Source organism: Coregonus clupeaformis, chromosome 8 (assembly GCF_020615455.1).
Source record: "Coregonus clupeaformis isolate EN_2021a chromosome 8, ASM2061545v1, whole genome shotgun sequence".
NCBI classification, from domain to species: domain Eukaryota; kingdom Metazoa; phylum Chordata; class Actinopteri; order Salmoniformes; family Salmonidae; genus Coregonus; species Coregonus clupeaformis.
In genome coordinates this window covers 20365422-20388895 of record NC_059199.1, presented here as the reverse complement: position 1 = coordinate 20388895, position 23474 = coordinate 20365422, and the positions used below count along the sequence as shown (strand labels likewise).

Genomic DNA, 23474 nt, shown 5'->3' with positions numbered 1-23474 from the left:
GTGAGGCTGGTTGGATGTACTGCCAAATTCTCTATAAATGAAGTTGGAGGCAGCTTATGGTAGAGAAATGAACATTACATTCTCTGGAACAGCTCTGGTGGACATTCCTTCAGTCAGCATGCCAATTGCACGCTCCCTCAAAACTTGAGACATCTGTGGCATTGTGTTGTGTGACAAAACTGCACATTTTAGAGTGGCCTTTTATTGTCCCCAGCACAGGGTGCACCTGTGTAATGATCATGCTGTTTAATCAGCTTCTTGATATGCCACACCTGTCAGGTGAATGGATTATCTTGGCAAAGGAGAAATGCTCACTAACAGGGATGTAAACAAATTTGTGCACCAAATTTGAGAGAAATAAGCTTTTTGTGCATATGGAACATTTCTGGGATATTTTATTTCAGCTCATTAAACATGGGACCAACACTTTACATGTTGAGTTTATATTTTTGTTCAGTGTAGTTGATGATCCCTCTTATAGAGAATGAACAGAAAAGTATAGAAAAATGTCCAAAGCTGGGAAGGACGACGGTAGTTGGCATGTTGTTAGTTTGTGTATGTATGTTGAAGGACCTGTGTGTCAGTGATGTGTTACTGATGTGTATGTAGTTATTATGTAGTTGCATGTTCTTAGCGTGTAGTTAGTATATTATTAGCATATTGTATGTTCCTAACGTGTTGTACGTTATCTCCCATAGGACCCGTGGGTAAGAGAGGTGCACTGGGTTCAGTAACAGAAGTGCTGGGGTTGTTAACATGTTTGCAACGGGTTGTTACATGTTTTTAGCGTGTAGTTATTGTGTTGTTTATTGTCTCTTGTAGGACCCACGTGTCAGAGAGGTTTTGGGGTTCGGTAAACCAGGCGAGGGGGGTGTTGCCGTGGAGGGGAAGCTGGTAACGGTTGTCCACGGCAACGACCTGGCCAACGTATCCTTCCTCAACTTCCAGGCCATGCAGGAAGACACCGCCAAGGTTACCATGGAAATACCTTTCCGTCTCATCCATCACTCCTCTCATCCCTCTATCACTATCTTCTCTGCTCGCATCCCTCTATCACTCTCTTTTCTCGTTCCCTCCGCCCCTTTCCTCTCTCTTCCCTCCTTCCTTGAATTACCATTGGAAGACCTCGTCTCATCACTCTGTTCTCTCCTCTCCTCTCATCTCCTCTCACCCCTTTATCACTTTCTTTTATCCTCTACTTTCATCCATCCCTCCTCTCACCCCTTTATCACTGTGTTCTGTCCTCTCATCTATCGCTACCTCTGTCCCCTTCTCTCTCTCCCTTCCTTCCTTGACTTACAATGGAAACACCTCTACACATCCCTCCCTCACTCGCCTCTCTCTATTGTTCCCTTTGTCTCTTCATTCTATCTTTCCTCCTTCCTTGACTTAACAAATAAACCACAATACTGTCCTATCACTCTCTTCTCTCTCGTTTACGTTTTTTTTTGTTTCTCTCTGTTTTCTTCACCCCCTCTCTCTCTCTTTCTCTTCTCTCTCCCTCTAACACTGAGCCGCTCACCTGTTCCTGTTGTTTGTTCCCGCCTCCTTTCTCTCTTTCTCTCCATCTCTTTTATGTTTGCATTCAACTCTCTCCTCTCTCCTTCCTTCCCCCTCCACTCTCTCTGTTTTCCCCTTCTGGCTGTGTCTCAAATGACACCCTATTCCCTACATAGTGCACTACTTTTCACCAGAGCCCTATGGGCCTTAGTCAAAAGCAGTGCACTATATAGGGAGTAGGGTGCCATTTGGGACACGGCCTGTGTCTCTCAGTCCCTGCACTGATTGTGTTCTTCGTGATATTGAGTCTGTGGTTTTGTGTTTGTGTTTATAGAACTGTGGGTGGTATTACGGTTATGATTGTAAGTGCTGATCGTGTGTGTATCACTGTTCTTAATAATAATTGTTCACTGTGTGTGTGTGTGTTCAGGTGTGGACAGAGGAGCTGTTTAAACTGGCCACAAACATTCTGTCTCAGAATGCATCTCGCAACACCTTCCTCCTCAAAGCGTAAGTTGTGTGTGTGTGGCGTGTATCTTATTCATACTGACATAGCATGTTTTTTTTATATTCTCTCTCTATCTCTCTCTCTCTCTCTCTCTCTCTCTCTCTCTCTCTCTCTCTCTCTCTCTCTCTCTCTCTTTCTCTCTCTCTCTCTCTCTCTCAGGTACACCAAGTTAAAGTTGCAGGTGAATCAGGATGGAAAGATTCCAGTGAAGAAGTGAGACACACACACACTACTGCTAATCCTGACATAGCTCTCAGACATGACTTCCTACTTCTCCTTTCTACCTCTTTTCTCAGTTTCACTTTCTCCCTCTGTTGTTCTCTCTCTCTCTCTCTCTCTCTCTCTCTCTCTCTGTTTTTCTCTCTCTCTCTCTCTCTCTCTCTCTCTCTCTCTCTCTCTCTCTCTCTCTCTCTCTCTCTCTCTCTCTCTCTCTCTCTCTCTCTCTCTCTCTCTATCCCTCTCTCTCTATCCCTCTCTCTCAACTAATTTCAGTGTAACTGAAATCCAGCCAATGTAATGGTTTGTTTCCAAACTAAATGCAACATGGTTAGGTGAACTTAATTATTGCATCAAATTTAGTAAGACTGATTCTAACGATAACACATTCTCTCCCCCTCCATCTCTCTCCATTTCAATTCAATTTAAATGCTTTATTGGCGTGACAAAAAATTATTGTTGCCAAATCAACAATGCTGAACAATTCTCTCGCTCTCTCTCTTACCTCCCACCTTGTCTTCCTCCCTCTGTCTCCCTCTGTCTCCCTCTCTCCCTGCCTCGTTCCCTCCCCGTCTCTCTCTCTCGCTCCCTCCCTCCCTCCCCCTCTCCCTCTTCCGCTCCCTCTCGCCCTCTTTCCCTCCCTCTCTCCCCCTTTCCCTCCCTCCCTCGCTCTCTCTCTCAGTATTCTTAAGATGTTTTCTGATAAGAAGAGAGTGGAGACAGCGCTGGAGCAGTGTGGTCTGGTCACCAACAGGGTAATCTATCAATTACATTTACATTTACATTTTAGTCATTTAGCAGACGCTCTTATCCAGAGCGACTTACAGTTAGTGAGTGCATACATTTTTATTTTTTATACTGGAATCGAACCCACAACCCTGGCGTTGCAAATGCTGCTCTACCAACTGAGCTACATCCCTGCCGGCCATTCCCTCCCCTACCCTGGACGACGCTGGGCAATCAATCAATCAATCAACTATCAATCTATAATCAATCACCTCCCTGTCATAGTTATCAATAAAATGATTATTGATCCATTTATTCATGTGGTTGGAATAGTGTGGTCTGATCAGGGTAATCAATATATTGATCTATAACCAATAACCTCATCTCTAACCTGTCTGGCACAGTTATCAGTTATCAAATTCATACATAATCCTCCATTTATGTCTATCAGTGTCATCAGTAAACACAGTGTATGATGAAGTTGCCCCTAGACGCTGATCAGCATATGTGAACTGCTGAAAACATTGCAATGTCAGGTTCAAAGGTCGAAGTTCAAACCCGTTTCCTCTGTAATAACGTGGTGTCCCTTAAGGCTTCCGCATGCTTCCCATCTGAAACAGTTGGGAACAGTTCGTGCATATACTGTATTATTACGACATTTTGTGACTTTTTGGTTTTCGGCAAGGGTTTTCTCGGCTGTTCGTGCACACACCATTTTTTCTCGAGGCAAGCCGAAGTTCGGAGCTGAAGTCTACACCCCTTCGTTGGTCATTGGTCAACAGTAGGGATTCTTTAATGAAGTGTTTGTTGTCATTCAACGATAGACGACTCATTTGCATGCACATTTTTTCACGTGAGAAATACTGCACCAAACATCGTAGTTGGATGTAAAATTGCATGCGGAAGGTTTTAGTCATAGACCTCTGTCCATTTCTTCCTATGAAAACACACACACGCATACACAAACACACACACACACACACATCAGTACCATGGCAACATAGTGTGTTGCCCTGGTAACTGTTGTATGTAGCTGGTCATAGCAGGGCTGTGTGTGTTTATTGTCCCATTCTGCCCCCTGCTGATACAATAACAGAAGGGCTGGTAAACTGACTGTTAAGGCTTCTTCACATCTATTCATCTAAAGCCAACCCAACCATCTACGGACAGTTGTTGGGAGAATCTTGCTGGTGTATAGCCGTAGCTTGACATAGTTGTTCAAAGTTCTACCAGTTGGTGTTGGTGGGAAAACTACCCAACAGATCATCAATAGTTAGTTCGCTGTAGTTGGATAGATGTGTAGAAGCCTTTCAACTGACACGTTATCTCTTCTCTCGCTCTCTCTCCCTGCCTCCCTCTCTCCTTCTCCATTCATCCCTCCCTCCCTCTCTACAGGTAGAGGGCATTAAGCCAGATGATTTTACATGGGAGATGTTCCAGAGCTTTCTACACAGTCTCTGTCTACGACCAGAGATAGAACGCATCTTCGTCGAGCTGTGAGTCACTCCCACACGCACATGAACGCATGAATGTGCGCACATACACACACACACACAAACAAACAAAAAAGCGCACACACACACCAAAATTACCAAAATAACATGTTATGATACCATCATAATAGAATGTTGTGATGCTAGACCGCACCAGATTCAAATCTCAACACTATCCCCCCCCCAGTGGTTCTAAGGGAAAGCCGTTCCTCTCCTTGGATCAGCTGACCGACTTTATAAACCGTCGTCAGAGAGACTCTCGTCTCAACGAAGTCCTCTATCCTCCTCTGAAGAGAGAACAGATCAGACAACTGATGGAGAAATACGAGAGCAACGCTAGCCAGTTGGAGAGAGGTGACGGGGGGGAAAGAGAGAGTGTGTGTGGTTGTTGTGTGTATATTTGTTTGAACAGACATGTTTGTGTTTATTTTAGTGTTTGATCACTCACTTCTCTTCCCACTTTCTCTCTCCCTCTCTCTCTCTTCACTCCTTCCCTCCTTTCTCTCTCGCCCTTTCTCTCTCTCTCCAGACCAGATCAGTCTGATGGGGTTCAGTAAATATCTTGGGGGAGAAGAGAATACCATCGTTCCACCAGAGAGACTGGACATCATAGATGATATGAACCAGCCCCTGTCCCACTACTTTATCAACTCTTCACACAACACATACCTCACAGGTAGGTACACAGACACACACCCAGACACACACACAAATGCATCCAAACACGTCACAGGTACACACACACTGAGATATGCACACAGACAAGCCTCACAGCTACACATGTATGTACCTCACAGACACACACACACACACAGGTAGCCTAGCGGTTAAGAGCGTTGGGCCAGTAACTGAAAGGTCGCTGGTTTGAATCCCCGAGCCGGCCAGATGGAAAAATCAAGCAAGGCAGTTAATCCCCAACAACAACTGCTCCCCAGGCGCCGATGACATGGACGTTGATTCAGGCAGCCCCCCGCACCTCTCTGATTCAGAGGGGTTGGGTTAAATGTGGAAGACACATTTTGGTTGAACGCATTCAGTTGTGCAACTGACTAGGTATCCCCTTTCCCACATTTAGATACACCCACATACACATGCCACACATACACACACAATCATACACTTGCCGTTCGCACACTCTTCTCACTCATTCTTACCCCCCCCCACAGTTGGTCAGTTGACCGGTCTGTCGTCGGTAGAGATGTATCGCCAGGTGTTGCTGACCGGTTGTCGCTGTATAGAGCTGGACTGTTGGAAAGGACGGCCGCAGGATGAAGAACCATACATCACACATGGCTTTACCATGACCACCGAGATACCCTTCAAGGTGTGTGAGTGTGGTGGGGGGGTCAGTATGTGTGTGTACTTCTACACTGAACAAAAATATTAACGCAACATGTAAAGTGTTGGTCCAATGTTTCATGAGCTGAAATAAAAAATCCCTGAAATATTCCATATGCACAAAAAGCTTATTTCTCTCAAATTTGGTGCACAAATTTGTTTACATCCCTGTTAGTGAGCATTTCTCCTTTGCCAAGATAATCCATCCACCTGGCAGGTGTGGCATATCAATAAGCTGATTTAACAACATGATCATTACACAGGTGCACCTTCTGCTGGGGACAATAAAAGGCCACTCTAAAATGTGCCGTTTTTGTCACACAACACAATGCCACAAATGTCTCAAGTTTTGAAGGAGCGTGCAATTGGCATGCTGACTGCAGGAATGTCCAACAGAGCTGTTGCCAGATAATTGAATGTTCATTTCTCTACCATAAGCCTTCTCCAACATTTTTTGGCAGTACGTCCAACATCATTTTTTGGCAGAATTTGGCAGTACGTCCAACCGACCACACAACTGCAGACCACTTGTATGGCGCCGTGTGGGCAAGTGGTTTGCTGATGTCAATGTTGTGAACAGAGTCCTAGATGGTGGTGGTGGGGTTATGGTATAGGCAGGCATAAGCTACAGACAAAGGATGTCTGACCACCATGAGGCAAATGGTGGTCAGACCAGATACTGACAGGTTTTCTGATCCACGACCCTACCTTTTTTTAAAAAAGGTATCTGTGACCAACAGATGCATACAGTGGGGAAAAAAAGTATTTAGTCAGCCACCAATTGTGCAAGTTCTCCCACTTAAAAAGATGAGAGAGGCCTGTAATTTTCATCATAGGTACACGTCAACTATGACAGACAAAATGAGAGAATTTTTTTCTCCAGAAAATCACATTGTAGGATTTTTTATGAATTTATTTGCAAATTATGGTGGAAAATAAGTATTTGGTCAATAACAAAAGTTTCTCAATACTTTGTTATATACCCTTTGTTGGCAATGACACAGGTCAAACGTTTTTCTGTAAGTCTTCACAAGGTTTTCACACACTGTTGCTGGTATTTTGGCCCATTCCTCCATGCAGATCTCCTCTAGAGCAGTGATGTTTTGGGGCTGTCGCTGGGCAACACGGACTTTCAACTCCCTCCAAAGATTTTCTATGGGGTTGAGATCTGGAGACTGGCTAGGCCACTCCAGGACCTTGAAATGCTTCTTACGAAGCCACTCCTTCGTTGCCCGGGTGGTGTATTTGGGATCATTGTCATGCTGAAAGACCCAGCCACGTTTCATCTTCAATGCCCTTGTGATGGAAGGAGGTTTTCACTCAAAATCTCACGATACATGGCCCCATTCATTCTTTCCTTTACACGGATCAGTCGTCCTGGTCCCTTTGCAGAAAAACAGCCCCAAAGCATGATGTTTCCACCCCCATGCTTCACAGTAGGTATGGTGTTCTTTGGATGCAACTCAGCATTCTTTGTCCTCAAAACACGACGAGTTGAGTTTTTACCAAAAAGTTCTATTTTGGTTTCATCTGACCATATGACATTCTCCCAATCCTCTTCTGGATCATCCAAATGCACTCTAGCAAACTTCAGACGGGCCTGGACATGTACTGGCTTAAGCAGGGGGACACGTCTGGCACTGCAGGATTTGAGTCCCTGGCGGCGTAGTGTGTTGCTGATGGTAGGCTTTGTTACTTTGGTCCCAGCTCTCTGCAGGTCATTCACTAGGTCCCCCCGTGTGGTTCTGGGATTTTTGCTCACCGTTCTTGTGATCATTTTGACCCCACGGGTTGAGATCTTGCGTGGAGCCCCAGATCGAGGGAGATTATCAGTGGTCTTGTATGTCTTCCATTTCCTAATAATTGCTCCCGCAGTTGATTTCTTCAAACCAAGCTGCTTACCTATATCAGATTCAGTCTTCCCAGCCTTGTGCAGGTCTACAATTTTGTTTCTGGTGTCCTTTGACAGCTCATTGGTCTTGGCCATAGTGGAGTTTGGAATGTGACTGTTTGAGGTTGTGGACAGGTGTCTTTTATACTGATAACAAGTTCAAACAGGTGCCATTAATACAGGTAACGAGTGGAGGACAGAGGAGCCTCTTAAAGAAGAAGTTACAGGTCTGTGAGAGCCAGAAATCTTGCTTGTTTGTAGGTGACCAAATACTTATTTTCCACCATAATTTGCAAATAAATTCATTAAAAATCCTACAATGTGATTTTCTGGATTTTTTTTCCTCAATTTGTCTGTCATAGTTGACGTGTACCTATGATGAAAATTACAGGCCTCTCATCTTTTTATGTGGGAGAACTTGCACAATTGGTGGCTGACTAAATACTTTTTTCCCCCACTGTATCTGTATTCCCAGTCATGTGAAATCCATAGATTAGGACCTAATTAATTTATTTCAATTGACTGATTTCCTTATATGAATTGTAATTCAGTAAAATCTTTGAAATTGTTGCATGTTGCGTTTATGTTTTTGTTCAGTATACATCACACACAGCTTCACCATGACCACGGAGATACCCTTCAAGGTTCTAAACCACACATATTATTGGATGTGTCTGAAATGGAATTCTATTCCCTATGTAATGGACTACTTTTGACCTCTCTCTCTCTTCTCTGTCTCTCTCCTATAGGAGGTGATTGAAGCGATAGCAGAAAGTGCGTTTAAGACCTCTCCCTATCCCGTAATCCTCTCCTTCGAAAACCATGTTGACTCGTGAGTGATCATTCTGGGTAGTGATAAGGAGAATGGCTCAAAAAAACAAAAACAAAAAAACATTCTCTCTTATTCCGTTCATTTGTTTTTTTTCTCTCTCTCTCGTTCCCCCGCTCATACCATCCCTCTCTCAGGGCGAAGCAGCAGGCCAAGATGGCGGAGTATTGTCGGACTATCTTTGGCGACGCCCTCCTCATCGACCCTCTAGAGAAATACCCGGTAGGCCTGGTTAGGGGTTAGAGGTCAGGGGTTAGGGTTAGGGGTTAGATGTTGGGGTGATTCTTAAGGGCGGGACATACCATAACAGATGTCAACGTTGTGCGGTAGATCACCTGTTGGGTGGAATGAAACAGAAAATGACAGCGGATGTTCTGTGGTCAGAGGTGATAGGACTGCCAGCTGCTGCGCATGACCAACGTTCATTATTGTGTAAAGAAAGTGTATCCTAACGCGCTTCAGCCCAGCTTAAACAAAAAAGGGGAATCAGGTGCTCGACTGAGGTACTTGAAAATCCCCAAAACATTCCTTACCCCCATGATACTTCAAAAAAGGAAGAAAAAGGAAGAAAAAAGAGCACTCTGTTTCTGCATAGAACTGATACGTTTATTCACGGGACATACAAACAGGCTTATGTTTCGGCATAATGGGACAATAATCGCCTTTATCAGAGCCTCTCAGTAATAAACATCATTATGTGAGGCTCTGATGAAGTGTTCTGGGGTAAGGAATGTTTTTTGGGTCATTATGGTGTGTCCTATCCTTTAGGACAGGGTTCCCGAACTGGTGGTCTGCGGACCGAATTTGTGGTTTTATTTGGCCCCCCAAATTTTCTGAACAATATTTGTTTTTATTGTTGGAAGTAATTTTAACATTTTTAAATTGAACCTTTATTTAACCAGGTAAGACCCATTGAGGTTAAAAACCTATTTTGCGAGGGCGACCTGGCAAGAAGGAAAAGCAGGGAAATAGCAGCGTTAAGCAGGTAAATAGCAGCGGCAAAACAGGGAAATAGCACCAGAAAATCAGTTTCAAGTTATTGAAATTTTTGAAATCTGTTCCCAAGTATTCCCACGCATAATAGAGAGACACGTGATCGTAAACAAATGTAAGCAAGATTTGAAATGATTATGTTTTAGTCAAATATTATATCTGTTTGGGCTTCTTGTGGTTAATTTGCAGTGTACTAATTATTTTTGATTATGTTCTGGCCCCCACGACCAGCCGCTCAAGATAAAATCGGCCCGCGGCTGAATCTAGTTGATGATCCCTGCTTTAGGAGCTGGTTCTAGATCATCCCTTAAACCTTTTTACTAATGTATTATATGTATTATTATTCCTATAGCTGATCCCAGCGCTGCTCTTACTGTCTCCTCAGAAGCTGACTCCAGATCAGCCCTTACAATAACTGTATTAACATATTATATTTTGTCCCCTCTAACAGCTGATCCCTGCGCAGCCCTTACCCTCGCCCCAGGAGCTGCTGGGTAAGATTCTGATTAAGAACAAGAAGAAGCACCACCACCGAGCGTCCAGCGGGGGCAGCATGAGGAGGAGGACAGGAGAAATAGACGCTCTGGAGCAGGCTTCACCTGTTAACGGTACATACAATATATACATTGCATTCGGAAAGTATTCAGACCCCTTTACTTTTTCCACATTTTGTTACGTTACAGCCTTATTCTAAAATGGATTAAATTGTTGTTGTTTTTCATCAATCTACACACAATACCCCATAATGACAAAGTAAAAACAGATATTTTTGCAAATGTATTAATAATAAAACCCGGAAATATCACATACATTTACATAAGTATTCAGACCCTTTACTCAGTACTTTGTTGAAGCACCTTCGGCAGCGTTTACAGCCTCAAGTCTTCTTGGGTATGAAGCTACACGCTTGGCACACCTGTATTTGGGGAGTTTCTTCCATTCTTCTCTGCAGATCCTCTCAAGCTGTGTCAGGTTGGATGGGGAGTGTCGCTACACAGCTATTTTCAGGTATCTCCAGAGATGTTTGATCGGGTTCAAGTCCGGGCTTGACATTGAGGCTTGTCCCGAAGCCACTCCTGCATTGTCTTGGCTGTGTGTTTCCTGTTCGAAGGTGAACCTTCGCCCCCAGTCTGAGGTCCTGATCGCTCTGAAGCAGCTTTTCATCAAGGATCTCTCTTTACTTTTTTCTTCTTTCCCTCGATCCTGACTAGTCTCCCAGTCCCTGCTGCTGAAAAACATCCCCACAGCATGATGCTGCCACAACCATGCTTCGCCGTAGGGATGGTGCCAGGTTTCCTCCAGACGTGACGCTTGGCATTCAGGCCAAAGAGTTCAATCTTGGTTTCATCAGACCAGAGAATCGTGTTTCTCATGGTCTGAGAGTCTTTAAGTGCCTTTTGGCAAAATCCAAGCGGACTGTCATGTGCCTTTTACTGAGGACTGGCTTCAGTCTGGCCACTCTACCATAAAGGCCTGATTGGTGGAGTGCTGCAGAGATGGTTGTCCTTCTCCCATCTCCACAGAGGAACTCTGGAGCTCTGTCAGAGTGACCATCGGGTTCTTGGTCACCTCCCTTAATAAGGCCCTTCTCCCCCGATTGTTCAGTTTGGCCGGGCGGCCAGCTCTAGGAAGAGTCTTGGTGGTTTCAAACGTCTTCCATTTAAGAATGATGGAGGCCACTGTGTTCTTGGGGACTTTCAATGCTGCAGAATTTTTTTGGTAACCTTTCCCAGATCTGTGCCTCGACACAATCCTGTCTCTGAGCTCTACGGACAATTGCTTTTGCTCTGACATGCACTGTCAACTGTGGGACCTTATATATGCCAAAACTATAGTTTATTAACAAGAAATTTGTGGAGTGGTCGGAGTCATTAAAACTTGTTTTTCAACCACTCCACAAATTTCTTGTTAACAAACTATAATTTGGGCATTTATAAGGTCCCACAGTTGACAGTGCATGTCAGAGCAAAAGCAATTGTCCGTAGAGTTCAGAGACAGGATTGTGTCGAGGCACAGATCTGGGAAAGGTTACCAAAAAAATTCTACTTTGTGCATGACACAAGTCATTTTTCCAAAAATTGTTTACAGACTGTTTCACTTATAATTCACTGTATCACAATTCCAGTGGGTCAGACGTTTACATACACTAAGTTGACTGTGCCTTTAAACATCTTGGAAAATTCCAGAAAATGATGTCATTGCTTTAGAAGCTTCTGATAGGCTAATTGACATCATTTGAGTCAATTGGAGGTGTACCTGTGGATGTATTTCAAGGCATACCTTTGCTTGAAAATAAAAAGAAATCAGCCAAGACCTCAGAAAAAAATTGTAGACCTCCACAAGTCTGGTTCATCCTTGGGAGCAATTTCCAAAAGCCTGAAGGTACCACGTTCATCTGTACAAACAATAGTACGCAAGTATAAACACCATGGGACCACGCAGCCGTCATACTGCTCAGGAAGGAGACGCGTTCTGTCTCCTAGAGATGAACGTACTTTGGTGCGAAAAGTGCAAATCAATCCCAGAACAACAGCAAAGGACCTTGTGAAGATGCTGGAGGGAACAGGTACAAAAGTATCTATATCCACAGTAAAACAAGTCCTATATCGACATAACCTGAAAGGCCGCTCAGCAAGGAAGAAGCCACTGCTCCAAAACCGCCATAAAAAAAGCAAGACTACAGTTTGCAACTGCACATGGGGATAAAGATCGTACTTTTTGGAGAAATGTCCTCTGGTCTGATGAAACAAAAATAGAACTGTTTGGCCGTAATGACCATCGTGATGTTTGGAGGAAAAAGGGGGAGCTTGCAAGCCGAAGAACAACATCCCAACCGTGAAGCACGGGGGTGGCAGCATCATGCTGTGGGGGTGCTTTGCTGCAGGAGGGACTGGTGCACTTCACAAAATATATGGCATCATGAGGAAGGAAAATGATGTGGATATATTGAAGCAAAACATCAGTCAGGAAGTTCAAGCTTGGTCGCAAATGGGTCTTCCAAATGGACAATGACCCCAAGCATACTTCCAAAGTTGTGGCAAAATGGCTTAAGGACAACGAAGTCAAGGTATTGGAGTGGCCATCACAAAGCCCTGCTTTGAAAGGCTGGTCATGGCTCACATCAACACCATTATCTCCGAAACCCTAGACCCACTCCAATTTGCATACCGCTCCAACAGATCCACAGATGATGCAATCTCTATTGCACTCCACACTGCCCTTTCCCACCTGGACAAGAGGAACACCTACGTCAGAATGCTATTCATTGACTACAGCTCAGCATTCAACACCATAGTGCCCTCAAAGCTCATCACTAAGCTAAGGATCCTGGGACTAAACATCTCCTCTGCAACTGGATCCTGGACTTCCTGACGGGCCGCCCCCAGGTGGTAAGGGTAGGTAACAACACATCTGCCACACTGATCCTCAACACGAGGGCCCCTAAGGGGTGCATGCTCAGTCCCCTCCTGTACTCCCTGTTCACCCATGACTGCATGGCCAGGCACGACTCCAACACCATCATTAAGTTTGCCGACGACACAACAGTGGTAGGCCTGATCACCGACAACGATGAGACAGCCTATAGGGAGGAGGTCAGAGACCTGGCCGTGTGGTGCCAGGATAACAACCTCTCCCTCAACGTGACCAAGACAAAGGAGATGATTGTGGACTACAGGAAAAAAAAGAGGACTGAGCACGCCCCCATTCTCATCGACGGGGCTGTAGTGGAACAGGTTGAGAGCTTCAAGATCCTTGGTGTCCACATCACCAACTAACTATCATGGTCCAAACACACCAAGACAGTCGTGAAGAGGGCACGACAAAGCCTATTCCCCCTCAGGAGACTGAAAACATTTGGCATGGGTCCTCAGATCCTCAAAAAATTCTACAGCTGCACCATCGAGAGCATCCTGACTGGTTGCATCACCGCCTGTTATGGCAACTGCTTGGCCTCCGACCGCAAGGCACTACAGAGGGTAGTGCTTACGGCCCAGTACATCACTGGGGCCAAGCTTCCTGCCATCCAGGACCTCTATACCAGGCAGTGTCAGAGGAAGGCCCTCAAAATTGTCAAAGACTCCAGCCACCCTAGTCATAGACTGTTCTCTCTGCTACCGCACGGCAAGCGGTACCGGAGTGCCAAGTCTAGGTCCAAAAGACTTCTCAACAGCTTCTACCCCCAAGCCATAAGACTCCTGAACAGCTAATCATGGCTACCCGGACTATTTGCACTGCCCCCCCACCCCCACCCCCCACCCCATCTTATTACGCTGCTGCTACTCTGTTAATTATTTATGCATAGTCACTAACTCTACCCACATGTACATATTACTTCAACTACCTCAACTAGCCGGTGCCCCCGTACATTGACTCTGCACCGGTATATATAGTCTCCCTACTGTTATTTTATTTTAATTCTGCTCTTTTTTTTCTCAACACTTTTTTGTTGTTGTTTTATTTTACTTTTTGATTAAAAATAAATGCACTGTTGGTTAAGGGCTGTAAGTAAGCATATCACTGTAATGTCTGCACCTGTTGTATTCGGCGCATGTGGCTAATACAATTTGATTTGATTTGATTTGACCTCAATCCTATAGAAGATTTTTGGGGAGAACTGAAAAAGCGTGTGCGAGCTAGGAGGCCCTTTAAACCTGACTCAGTTACACCAGCACTGTCAGGAGGAATGGGCCAAAATTCACCCAACTTATTGTGGGAAGCTTGTGGAAGGCTACCCAAAACGTTTGACCCAAGTTAAACAATTTAAAGGCAATGCTACCAAATTCTAATTGAGAGTATGTAAACTTCTGACCCACTGGGAATGTGATGAAAGAAATAAAAGCTGAAAGAAATAATTCTCTCTACTATTATTCTGACATTTCACATTCTTAAAAACTCTCACACAAAACCCACACACATTCACATACGCTACATACACACACACATAACACAGAAACGCATACCGACACAACACAGACACACATACAAACACATGCACACATACACACTTTAACGCTCAACATATGCTGCTGCTACTCTATTCTTTATTTTACTCTTATTATTATCTATCCTGATGCCTAGTCACTTTACCCTGCCTTCATGGACAAACAGTGAGCTCCAAGTGTATTGGGACAGTGACACGTTTTGTTGTTTTGGCTCTCTACTCCAGCACTTTGGATTTGAAATGATACAATGACTATGAGGTTAAAGTGCAGACTGTTTTAGGGGACCTAAATATTGGGACAAATTCACTAATATGTTTATTAATGTAGTCTAAAGTTTAGTATTTGGTCCCATATTCCTAGCACACATTGATTACATCAAGCTTGTGACTGTGTTGTGTCGGTATGCGTGTGTATGTTATGTGTGTGCGTACTATACTCAAACAAACTGGTTGGATGCATTTGTCGTTTGTTTTGGTTGTGTTTCAGATTATTTTGTTCCTAATAGAAATTAATTGTAAATAATGTATTGTGTCATTTTGGAGTCACATTTATTGTAAATAAGAATATACTATGTTTCTAAACACTTCTACATTAATGTGGATGCTACCATGATTACGGATAGTCCTGAATGAATTATGAATAATGATGAGTAAGAAAGTTACAGTTGCACAAATATATTATATTCTTATTTACAATAAGAATTACTCCAAAATGATACAATACACTATTTACCATTGATTAACAAACACAACCAAAACAAACAGCAAATGCATCCAACAAGTTTGTAGAGTCACAAGCTTGATGTAGTCATTGCGTGCAAGGAATATGGGACAAAATACTAAACTTTTGACTACTTTAATACACATATAAGTGAATTTGTCCCAATACTTTTGGTCCCCTAAAATGGGGGGACTGTACAAAAAGTGCTGTAATTTATAAACGGTTCACACGATATGGATGAAAATACCCTCAAATTACAGCTGACAGTCTGCACTTCAACCTCATAGTCATTGTATAATTTGAAATCCAAACTGCTGGAGTCAGAGCCAAAACAACAACAAAATGTGTCACTGTTCCAATACTTTTGGAGTTCACTGTATCTACATCGAATACCTTGCTCTGGTACTGGTACTCCCTGTATATAGCTCCATTCTTGTGTATTTTATTCCTCTTGTGTTACTACTTTTCTTTTTATTATTATTTGCATCGTTGAAGGGCTCGTAAGCGAGCATTTCACGTTTAAGTCTACATCCGTTGTATTCGGCACATGTGACAAATACAATTTTATTTTGATTAGACACACACACACACATTGCCAAAGCTATTCTGTTTTGAATGTGTGCTATATTACTTTTCCTGTTCTATATAATATAATGACAAGCGTGTGCATGTGTTTGTGTGTGCACTTACAGAGGACCTACTGTATCATCCTATCATCCTTTCATTCCTTCCTCTACCTTCTCTTCCTCTGTATCTGCTGCTAAAGCCACTTTCTACCACTCTAGATTTCAACTTCTGCCTCTAACCATAGGAAACTCTTTTCCACCTTCTCCTCCCTCCTTAATCCTCCACCCCCTCCCACCACCTCCTCCCTCTCTGCGGACGACTTTGTCAACCACTTTGAAAAAAAGGTTGACGACATCCGCTACTCATTCACTCAGCCTATTGAGTCCCTTGGTCTCACTCACACCGAACTACCCCACACCTTGACCTCGCTCCAGATGAAATCCTGCGACTAGTGAGGTCTGGCCGCCCGACAACCTGCCCGCTCGACCCCATCCCCTCCTCCCTTCTCCAGACCATCTCTGGAGACCTTCTCTCATTCCTCACCTCCCTCATCAACTCATCCCTGACCACTGGCTGCGTCCCCTCTGACTTCAAAATGGCCTGAGTCGCTCCCCTCCTCAAGAAACAAACATTCGACTCATCTGATGCCAAAAACTATAGACCTGTATCCCTTCTTTCTTTTCTTTCCAAAACACTTGAGCATGCTGTCTCTGATTAACTTTCTCCTTATCTCTCTCAGAACGATCTTCTTAACCCTAACCAGTCAGGCTTCAAGACGGGCCACTCAACCGAGACTGCTCATCTCTGTGTCATGAAGGCTGTCCACACTGCCAAAGCTGACTCTCTCCTCTGTTCTCATCTTCCTAGATCTATCCGCTGCCTTCGACACCGTGAACCATCAGATCCTCTTCTCCATTCTCTCAGGTCTGTTAGTCTCAGGCTCTGCACACTCTTGGATTGCATCCTACCTGGCAGGCCGCTCCTACCAGGTGACGTGGAGAGGATTTGTGTCTGCACCACGTACTCTCACGACTGGTGTCCCCCAGGGCTCGGTTCTAGACCCTCTCCTCTTCTCTCTATACACCAAGTCACTCGGCTCCGTCATATCCTCACATAGTCTCTCCTATCGTTGCTATGCGGATAACACTCAACTACTTTTCTCCTTCCCCCCTTCTCAAATCAAATCAAATCAAATTGTATTTGTCACATACACGTGTTTAGCAGATGTTATTGCAGGTGTAGCGAAATGCTTGTGCTTCTAGCTCCGACAGTGCAGTAATATCTAACAAGTAATATCTAACAATTTCTGACACTCAGGTGGCGACATGCATCTCTGTGTGCCTGGCAGATATCTCAACTTGGATGTCGCCCCACCACCTCAAGCTCAACCTCGACAAGATGGCGGTGCTCTTCCTCCGTCACAGAAGGCCTGTCACAGTTGACAACTCCACAGTGTCACCCTCCCAGAGTGCAAAGAACCTTGGCGTGACCCTGTCGTTCTCTGCAAACATCAAAGCAGTGACTCGCTCCTCTCCAACATCCGTAGGGTATGACCATACCTCACACAGGAAGCAGCGCAGGTCCTAATCCAGGCACTTGTCCTCTCCCGTCTGGAGTACTGCTACTTGCTGTTGGCTGGGCACCCTGCTTGTGTCATCAAACCCCTGCAACTTATTCAGAACGCTGCATCCCGCCTGGTTTCAACCTTCCCAAGTTTTCTCACGTCACCCCTCTCCTCCGCACACTCCACTGGCTTCCAGTCGAAGCTCACATCCACTACAAAACCATGGTTCTTACCTACAGAACAGCAAGAGGAACTGCCCCTCCCTACCTTCAGGCTATGCTTTAACCCTACACCCCAACCCTCAGGTCTCTTGGCCCACCCACCCCTAGCTCCCGCTCAGCCCAGTCCAAGCTCTTCTCTGTCCTGGCACCCCAATGGTGGAACCAGCTTCCCCCTGAAGCTAGGGCAGTAGAGTCTCTGTCCATCTTCCGAAAACATCTGAAACCCTACCTCTTCAAACAGTATCTTCAAAAATCCTCCTCCTCACCTCTGACTATAATGATAGCTACTTTATTGAGGAAAAATGTACTTTCTATGCCTGTGATATGTGGTTATCCCACCTAGCTATCTTAAGATTAATGCACTAAATGTCTGCTAAATTATTCAAATGTGTGTGTGTGTGTGTGTGTGTGTGTGTGTGTGTGTGTGTGTGTGTGTGTGTGTGTGTGTGTGTGTGTGTGTGTGTGTGTGTGTGTGTGTGTGTGTGTGTGTGTGTGTGTGTGTGTGTGTGTGTGTGTGTGTGTGTAGACTACCCATTCAGTGACAGCGAGGGGGGCCAGCTGCTGTCCAATGGGGAAGAGAAGCTGCCAGAGAGTCTGGTCAAAGACGGAGATCCTCGCAAGTCAATTGGTCAGTTCACATCTTGAATGAAGAACATGCTGGGGAGGGAGGGAGGGATGGAGAGAGGAAGGGAAGAGAGAAGGATGGATTGGTGAATGGATGGAGGACATTGGTAACATTTGTGTGTGTGTGTGTGTGTATGTTTTCTAGGAGGGGAGGGAGAGAGTGATGAGGAGGAGGAAGATGAACCTGTGGCTGAACTGAAGAAACCAAACTCTGATGAGGTGAGACCTCTATTTATTGATTGATTGATTTATTGACCTTCATTGATCCCCAGAGGGTTCTATCTACGTGGGTCAGCCCATTGATAGAATTAACACATATAATGATTCTCTCTCTTTCTCTCTCCGTCTCTCTCTGTCTGTCTCAGGGTACTGCCAGTAGTGAGGTGAATGCGACAGAGGAGATGTCTACTCTTGTCAACTACATAGAACCTGTCAAGTTCAAGAGCTTTGAGGTCGCAAACAGTGAGTGTGTGTGTCTGATGAAAGCAAGTAAGGTGTGTGTGTGTGTGTCAATGATGTGCATCATTGGTGTGTGTGCGTTTGTGTGTGTGAGTGAGCGGTTAGTTGTCGTTAGGCCTAATCACCCCTCTCAAGTAGTGCATTAGGCTAGCTAAAATACTAATTCATAGTTAATTATTAGCCAAGAGACACACACACACACACACACTGACACATTGATTGATTTGAACTGATTTTTATATATTCTCTCTCTCTCTCACAGAGAGGAATAAGTATTTTGAGATGTCATCGTTCGTGGAGACCAAGGGTATGGACACACTGAAGAGTGCACCTATCGAGTTTGTTGAGTACAATAAGAAGCAGCTGAGTCGTATCTATCCTAAGGGGACAAGAGTAGACAGTTCGAACTACATGCCCCAACTCTTCTGGAACGTAGGCTGTCAGATGGTGGCTCTAAACTTCCAGACACTCGGTAAGTCGACCTTTCTTTCTTATACCTGAACTCTTCTTATCTTCTCATACCTTTCTCTTTCCTTCTGTTCAGTCTTCTGTCCCCCTGCTTCACTTATTTCCATGACTGACAATCTCCCTCTATCTCCCCCCTCTCTCTCAGACCTGCCCATGCAGTTGAACATGGGTGTGTTTGAGTATAATGGACACAGTGGCTACCTGCTCAAACCAGAGTTTATGAGAAGGACAGATAAACACTTTGACCCCTTCACTGAGAACATTGTGGACGGCATCGTAGCCAACACCGTCAAGATCAGGGTAAGTGGGTGTGTGGGTGTGGGGAGTACGTGTGTGTGTTTATGTATGTGTCTGTAACCATCTCCTTCTCTCCATCCGTCCATCTCCAGGTGATCTCGGGACAGTTCCTGACCGATAAGAAAGTGGGCGTGTACGTGGAAGTGGACATATTTGGACTTCCTGCTGACACAAAGAGGAAGTACCGTACCAGAACGTCCAATGGTAACAGCCTGGACCCGGTCTGGGATGATGAGACTTTTGTCTTCAACAAGGTAACATTAATACAGGCTGAAGACACACACACACCATATCGATACACACACTCACACAGTGTACAAAACGTTAGGAACACCTGCTCTTTCCATGACATAGACAGACCAGGTGAATGTACTGTACATATTACCTCAATCAATCACCCCAACTACCTCGTACCCCAGTACACTGACTCGGTACCTCCCGAGTGGCGCAGTGGTCTAAGGCACTGCATCGCAGTGCTAGCTGTGCCACTAGAGATCCTGGTTCGAATCCAGGCTCTGTCGTAGCTGGCCGTGACCGGAAGACCAATGGGGCGGCGCACAATTGGTCTAGGGTAGGGGAGGGAATGGCCGGCAGGGATGTAGCTCAGTTGGTAGAGCATGGAGTTTGCAACGCCAGGGTTGTGGGTTCGATTCCCACGGGGGTATGAAAAAAAATAATGTAAGTCGCTCTGGATAAGAGCGTCTGCTAAATGATGTAAATAAGCCTCGTTATTTTATTGTGATACTATTTTCTTTTTAACTTTTTGTTATTTTTGTTATTTTTGACTACATTGTTGGGAAAGGGCTCGTAAGTAAGCATTTCACGGTAAAGTCTACACTTGTATTCGGCGTATGTGACAAATAACATTTGATTTGAATTGAGATATGGATTGGGTATGTGTGACATTCAGAGGGTGAATGGGTAAGACAACTTGACACAACTGTGGGAAGCATTGTATTCAACATGGGCCAGCATCCCTGTGGAACGCTTTCGACACTTTGTAGAGTCCATGCCACTACGAATTGAGGCTGTTCTGAGGGTAAAAGGAGGTGCCACGCAATATTAGGAAGGTGTTCCTAATGTTTCGTACACTCAGTGTATATCAATATACACACATAACGATACACACATACACAAGGTAACAACTCATTCTGTGTGTAGGTGGTCCTGCCCACCCTGGCCTCTCTGAGGATAGCGGTGTTTGAGGAGAACGGGAAGTTCCTCGGACATCGGATCTGCCCTGTGTCAACAATCCGACCGGGTCAGTACTGTGTTTGTCTGCCTGGCTATGTGTGTGTGTGCGGATCTTTTGGATCTTGTCTCGTGCAATCTGTTCTCTCAATGCTGTCATCTTGTGTGTGTGTGTGTGTGTGTGTGTTTGTGTAGGTTACCACTACATCAGTCTGAAGAATGAGATGAACCAGCCTCTGTTGCTGCCCTCTCTATTGGTCTACACCGAGGCTCAAGACTACATTCCTAATGAACACCAGGGTAAGAAACTACACTACCCATAACCTCATAGGACTACACTACCCATAATCCCCTAGCACTACACTACTCATAACCCCCTGGGACTATAATACCCATAACCCCTAGGACTACACTACCATAATCCCATAGGACTACAATACCCATAATCCCCCAGCACTACATTACCCATAATCCCCGAGCACCACAATACCCATAATCCTTTAGGACTACACTATCCATAACCCCTTAGGACTACACTACCCATAACCCCTAGGACTACACTACCCATAACCCTCTAGACTACATCCCTAACAAACACCAGGGTGGCCTCCCGAGTGGCGCAGTGGTCTGCGATGCAGTGCTAGCTGTGCCACTAGAGATCCTGGTTCGAATCCAGGCTACGACCGGGAGACCCATGGGGCGGCGCATAATTGGCCCTGTGTCGTCCAGGGTAGGGGAGGGAATGGCCGGCAGGGATGTAGCTCAGTTGGTGGAGCGTGGCGTTTGCCAGGGTTGTGGGTTCAATTCCCACGGGGGGCCAGTATGAAAAATCTAATAATGTATGCACTCACTAACTGTAAGTCGCTCTGGATAAGAGTGTCTGCTAAAATGTAATGTGGCGTTCATGACCTGAGTTATCAGAATTTCCAACTAAGAAAACCTGTTCCCTTCCATGTCGTCATAACAAATCAGAAACTGGGGTATCATCTGTCTACCTTGAGTTTACAGACATGCTGAACTCTGATGTCACCTACTAAGAAAATGACTTTGATGACAGCATTTTTCTGCAGTTAAATCCAAGAACAACAAACATTACTAAGTATGTGTACTAGGTTTTGGCACATTGCTCATTTTTGTGTTGTGTGTTTATGTTAGAGTATGCTGAGGCCTTGACCAACCCCATCAAACATGTGAGTCTCTTGGACCAGAGAGAGAGACAGCTAGCTGCTCTGATGGAGGACAACGGCGAGGTGAGGAGACCACACACACACACACACACACACATGTTATGTTCTTCTATCCTAATGGGGACTTATTTTACCTAACCCCTAACCCTAACCCTAAACCTTACCATAACTCTAACTGTAACCCTAACCTAAACCTAACCACTAACCCCTTATCCTAATTCTAACCCTAATTGTAACCCTAACCCTAAATCTAACCCCTAAGCTTAAAATAGCCTTTGTCCTCATGGAGACGTGGGAAATGTCCCCACGAGGGCCAATTTTCCTTGTTTTACTATCCTTGTGGGGACTTTGGGGGATTTTAGGTCCCCACAAGGATAGAAGAACCAACCTACACACACACACACACACACACACATACACATCACATGATATGGGGGCTACACTGAGGCGTGGTGAAAACAGTAGGGTTTTATCTGCTACACCAGACAAGTGTTCTTGAGTGTGATCCGTGCATCGAATTTTTGAAAATAGAACAAGAGTGTAATTTCCTTGTGGAGCCACAGTGCTTACTACGCCCAGGTTTCATTGAAATGAGTGGGATGCCTCGCAATCTGCAAATGTTACACATCCAATGTAGCAGGCCTGTGAGACTGATGTCAAAATTGTGAATTGAAGATTTACAAGTTAAGAATCATCAACCTTCTCTCCGCTGTGTGTAGCGTGTGTTGGAGCAGCCGAAGGAGGGAGAGAGGGATCGGAAGGGCGACGCCCCCCTGGGGAAGATCCCCTCCCCCCTCCACCCCGTCCCCGCCCCCATTGATGACATCAGCGACCTCATCAGCTCACCTGGACCAGGTAGGTCACACTGTAACAAACACACACACACATCGTTGTTTGGTGTATTATAGAGGAGGCTGGTGAGTGGAGATATTGGGAGGATGGAAAGGTATCAAACGCATGATTTGCATATGCGGAGGACATCGATCCATTTATTCTATTCCAGACCTTATACTAAGCCCGTCCTCATACACTACCGTTCAAAAGTTTGGGGTCACTTAGAAATGTCATCTAATTGATCAGAAATACAGTGTAGACATTGTTAATGTTGTAAATGGCTATTGTTGCTGGAAACGGCTGTTTTTTAAATGGAATATCTACATAGGCGTACAGAGGCCCATTATCAGCAACCATCAGTCCTGTGTTCCAATGGCACGTTGTGTTTGCTAATCCAAGTTTATCATTTTAAAAGGCTAATTGATCATTAGAGAACCCTTTTGCAATTATGTTAGCACAGCTGAAAACTGGCCTTCTTGAGACTAGTTGAGTATCTGGAGCAGTTATCGTGTGTAGGCTTAACCAGATGCTCTATTCTCACAAGAACCTGGGCGAGCTATTGGCCACGTTCCAGGCTGACTACACTGCAGATGCAGATCTCAGCATGTCTGCAGTGTAGTCAGCCTGGAGTGCAACCATTATGTGAGTATCATTGCTGAGTTCTGAAGTGAAAACATCACATCTACATTTCAACCTGTCCTGTCCTGTTCCTGTCTCCATGTTTCAGGCCAGAAAGAGGATCTTATTGCTACAGTCCTGGCAAGTAAGTCATCTCCATTCCACCCATCCACATTACATTACACCACAGAACTCATTATCACCCTCATGTGGTGGGAGGCCAAACCAGTTAGATCATTTCTCTGTTTCCACTCCCTTTCTCTCTCGCTTTCTCTCTCTCCCCTATC

At 44.8% G+C, this 23474-nt stretch overlaps 1 protein-coding gene across 1 annotated transcript in view; it reads left to right on the top strand.

The window, feature by feature from the left end:
- Nucleotides 1-23474, top strand: part of LOC121571248 (1-phosphatidylinositol 4,5-bisphosphate phosphodiesterase beta-3-like) — a 98352-nt gene that overhangs the window by 65371 nt on the left and 9507 nt on the right. Inside the window, exons 4-25 of the mRNA XM_041882591.2 lie at nt 823-972; nt 1931-2010; nt 2168-2221; nt 2907-2979; nt 4346-4446; nt 4631-4797; nt 4973-5119; nt 5610-5767; nt 8422-8504; nt 8639-8723; nt 9946-10102; nt 18036-18137; nt 18279-18352; nt 18499-18595; nt 18855-19064; nt 19206-19360; nt 19450-19611; nt 20519-20618; nt 20744-20848; nt 21704-21798; nt 22455-22590; nt 23297-23332. Coding sequence (XP_041738525.2) covers nt 823-972; nt 1931-2010; nt 2168-2221; nt 2907-2979; nt 4346-4446; nt 4631-4797; nt 4973-5119; nt 5610-5767; nt 8422-8504; nt 8639-8723; nt 9946-10102; nt 18036-18137; nt 18279-18352; nt 18499-18595; nt 18855-19064; nt 19206-19360; nt 19450-19611; nt 20519-20618; nt 20744-20848; nt 21704-21798; nt 22455-22590; nt 23297-23332 — 2527 coding nt within the window. The remainder of the gene's footprint in view (nt 1-822; nt 973-1930; nt 2011-2167; nt 2222-2906; nt 2980-4345; nt 4447-4630; nt 4798-4972; nt 5120-5609; nt 5768-8421; nt 8505-8638; nt 8724-9945; nt 10103-18035; nt 18138-18278; nt 18353-18498; nt 18596-18854; nt 19065-19205; nt 19361-19449; nt 19612-20518; nt 20619-20743; nt 20849-21703; nt 21799-22454; nt 22591-23296; nt 23333-23474) is intronic.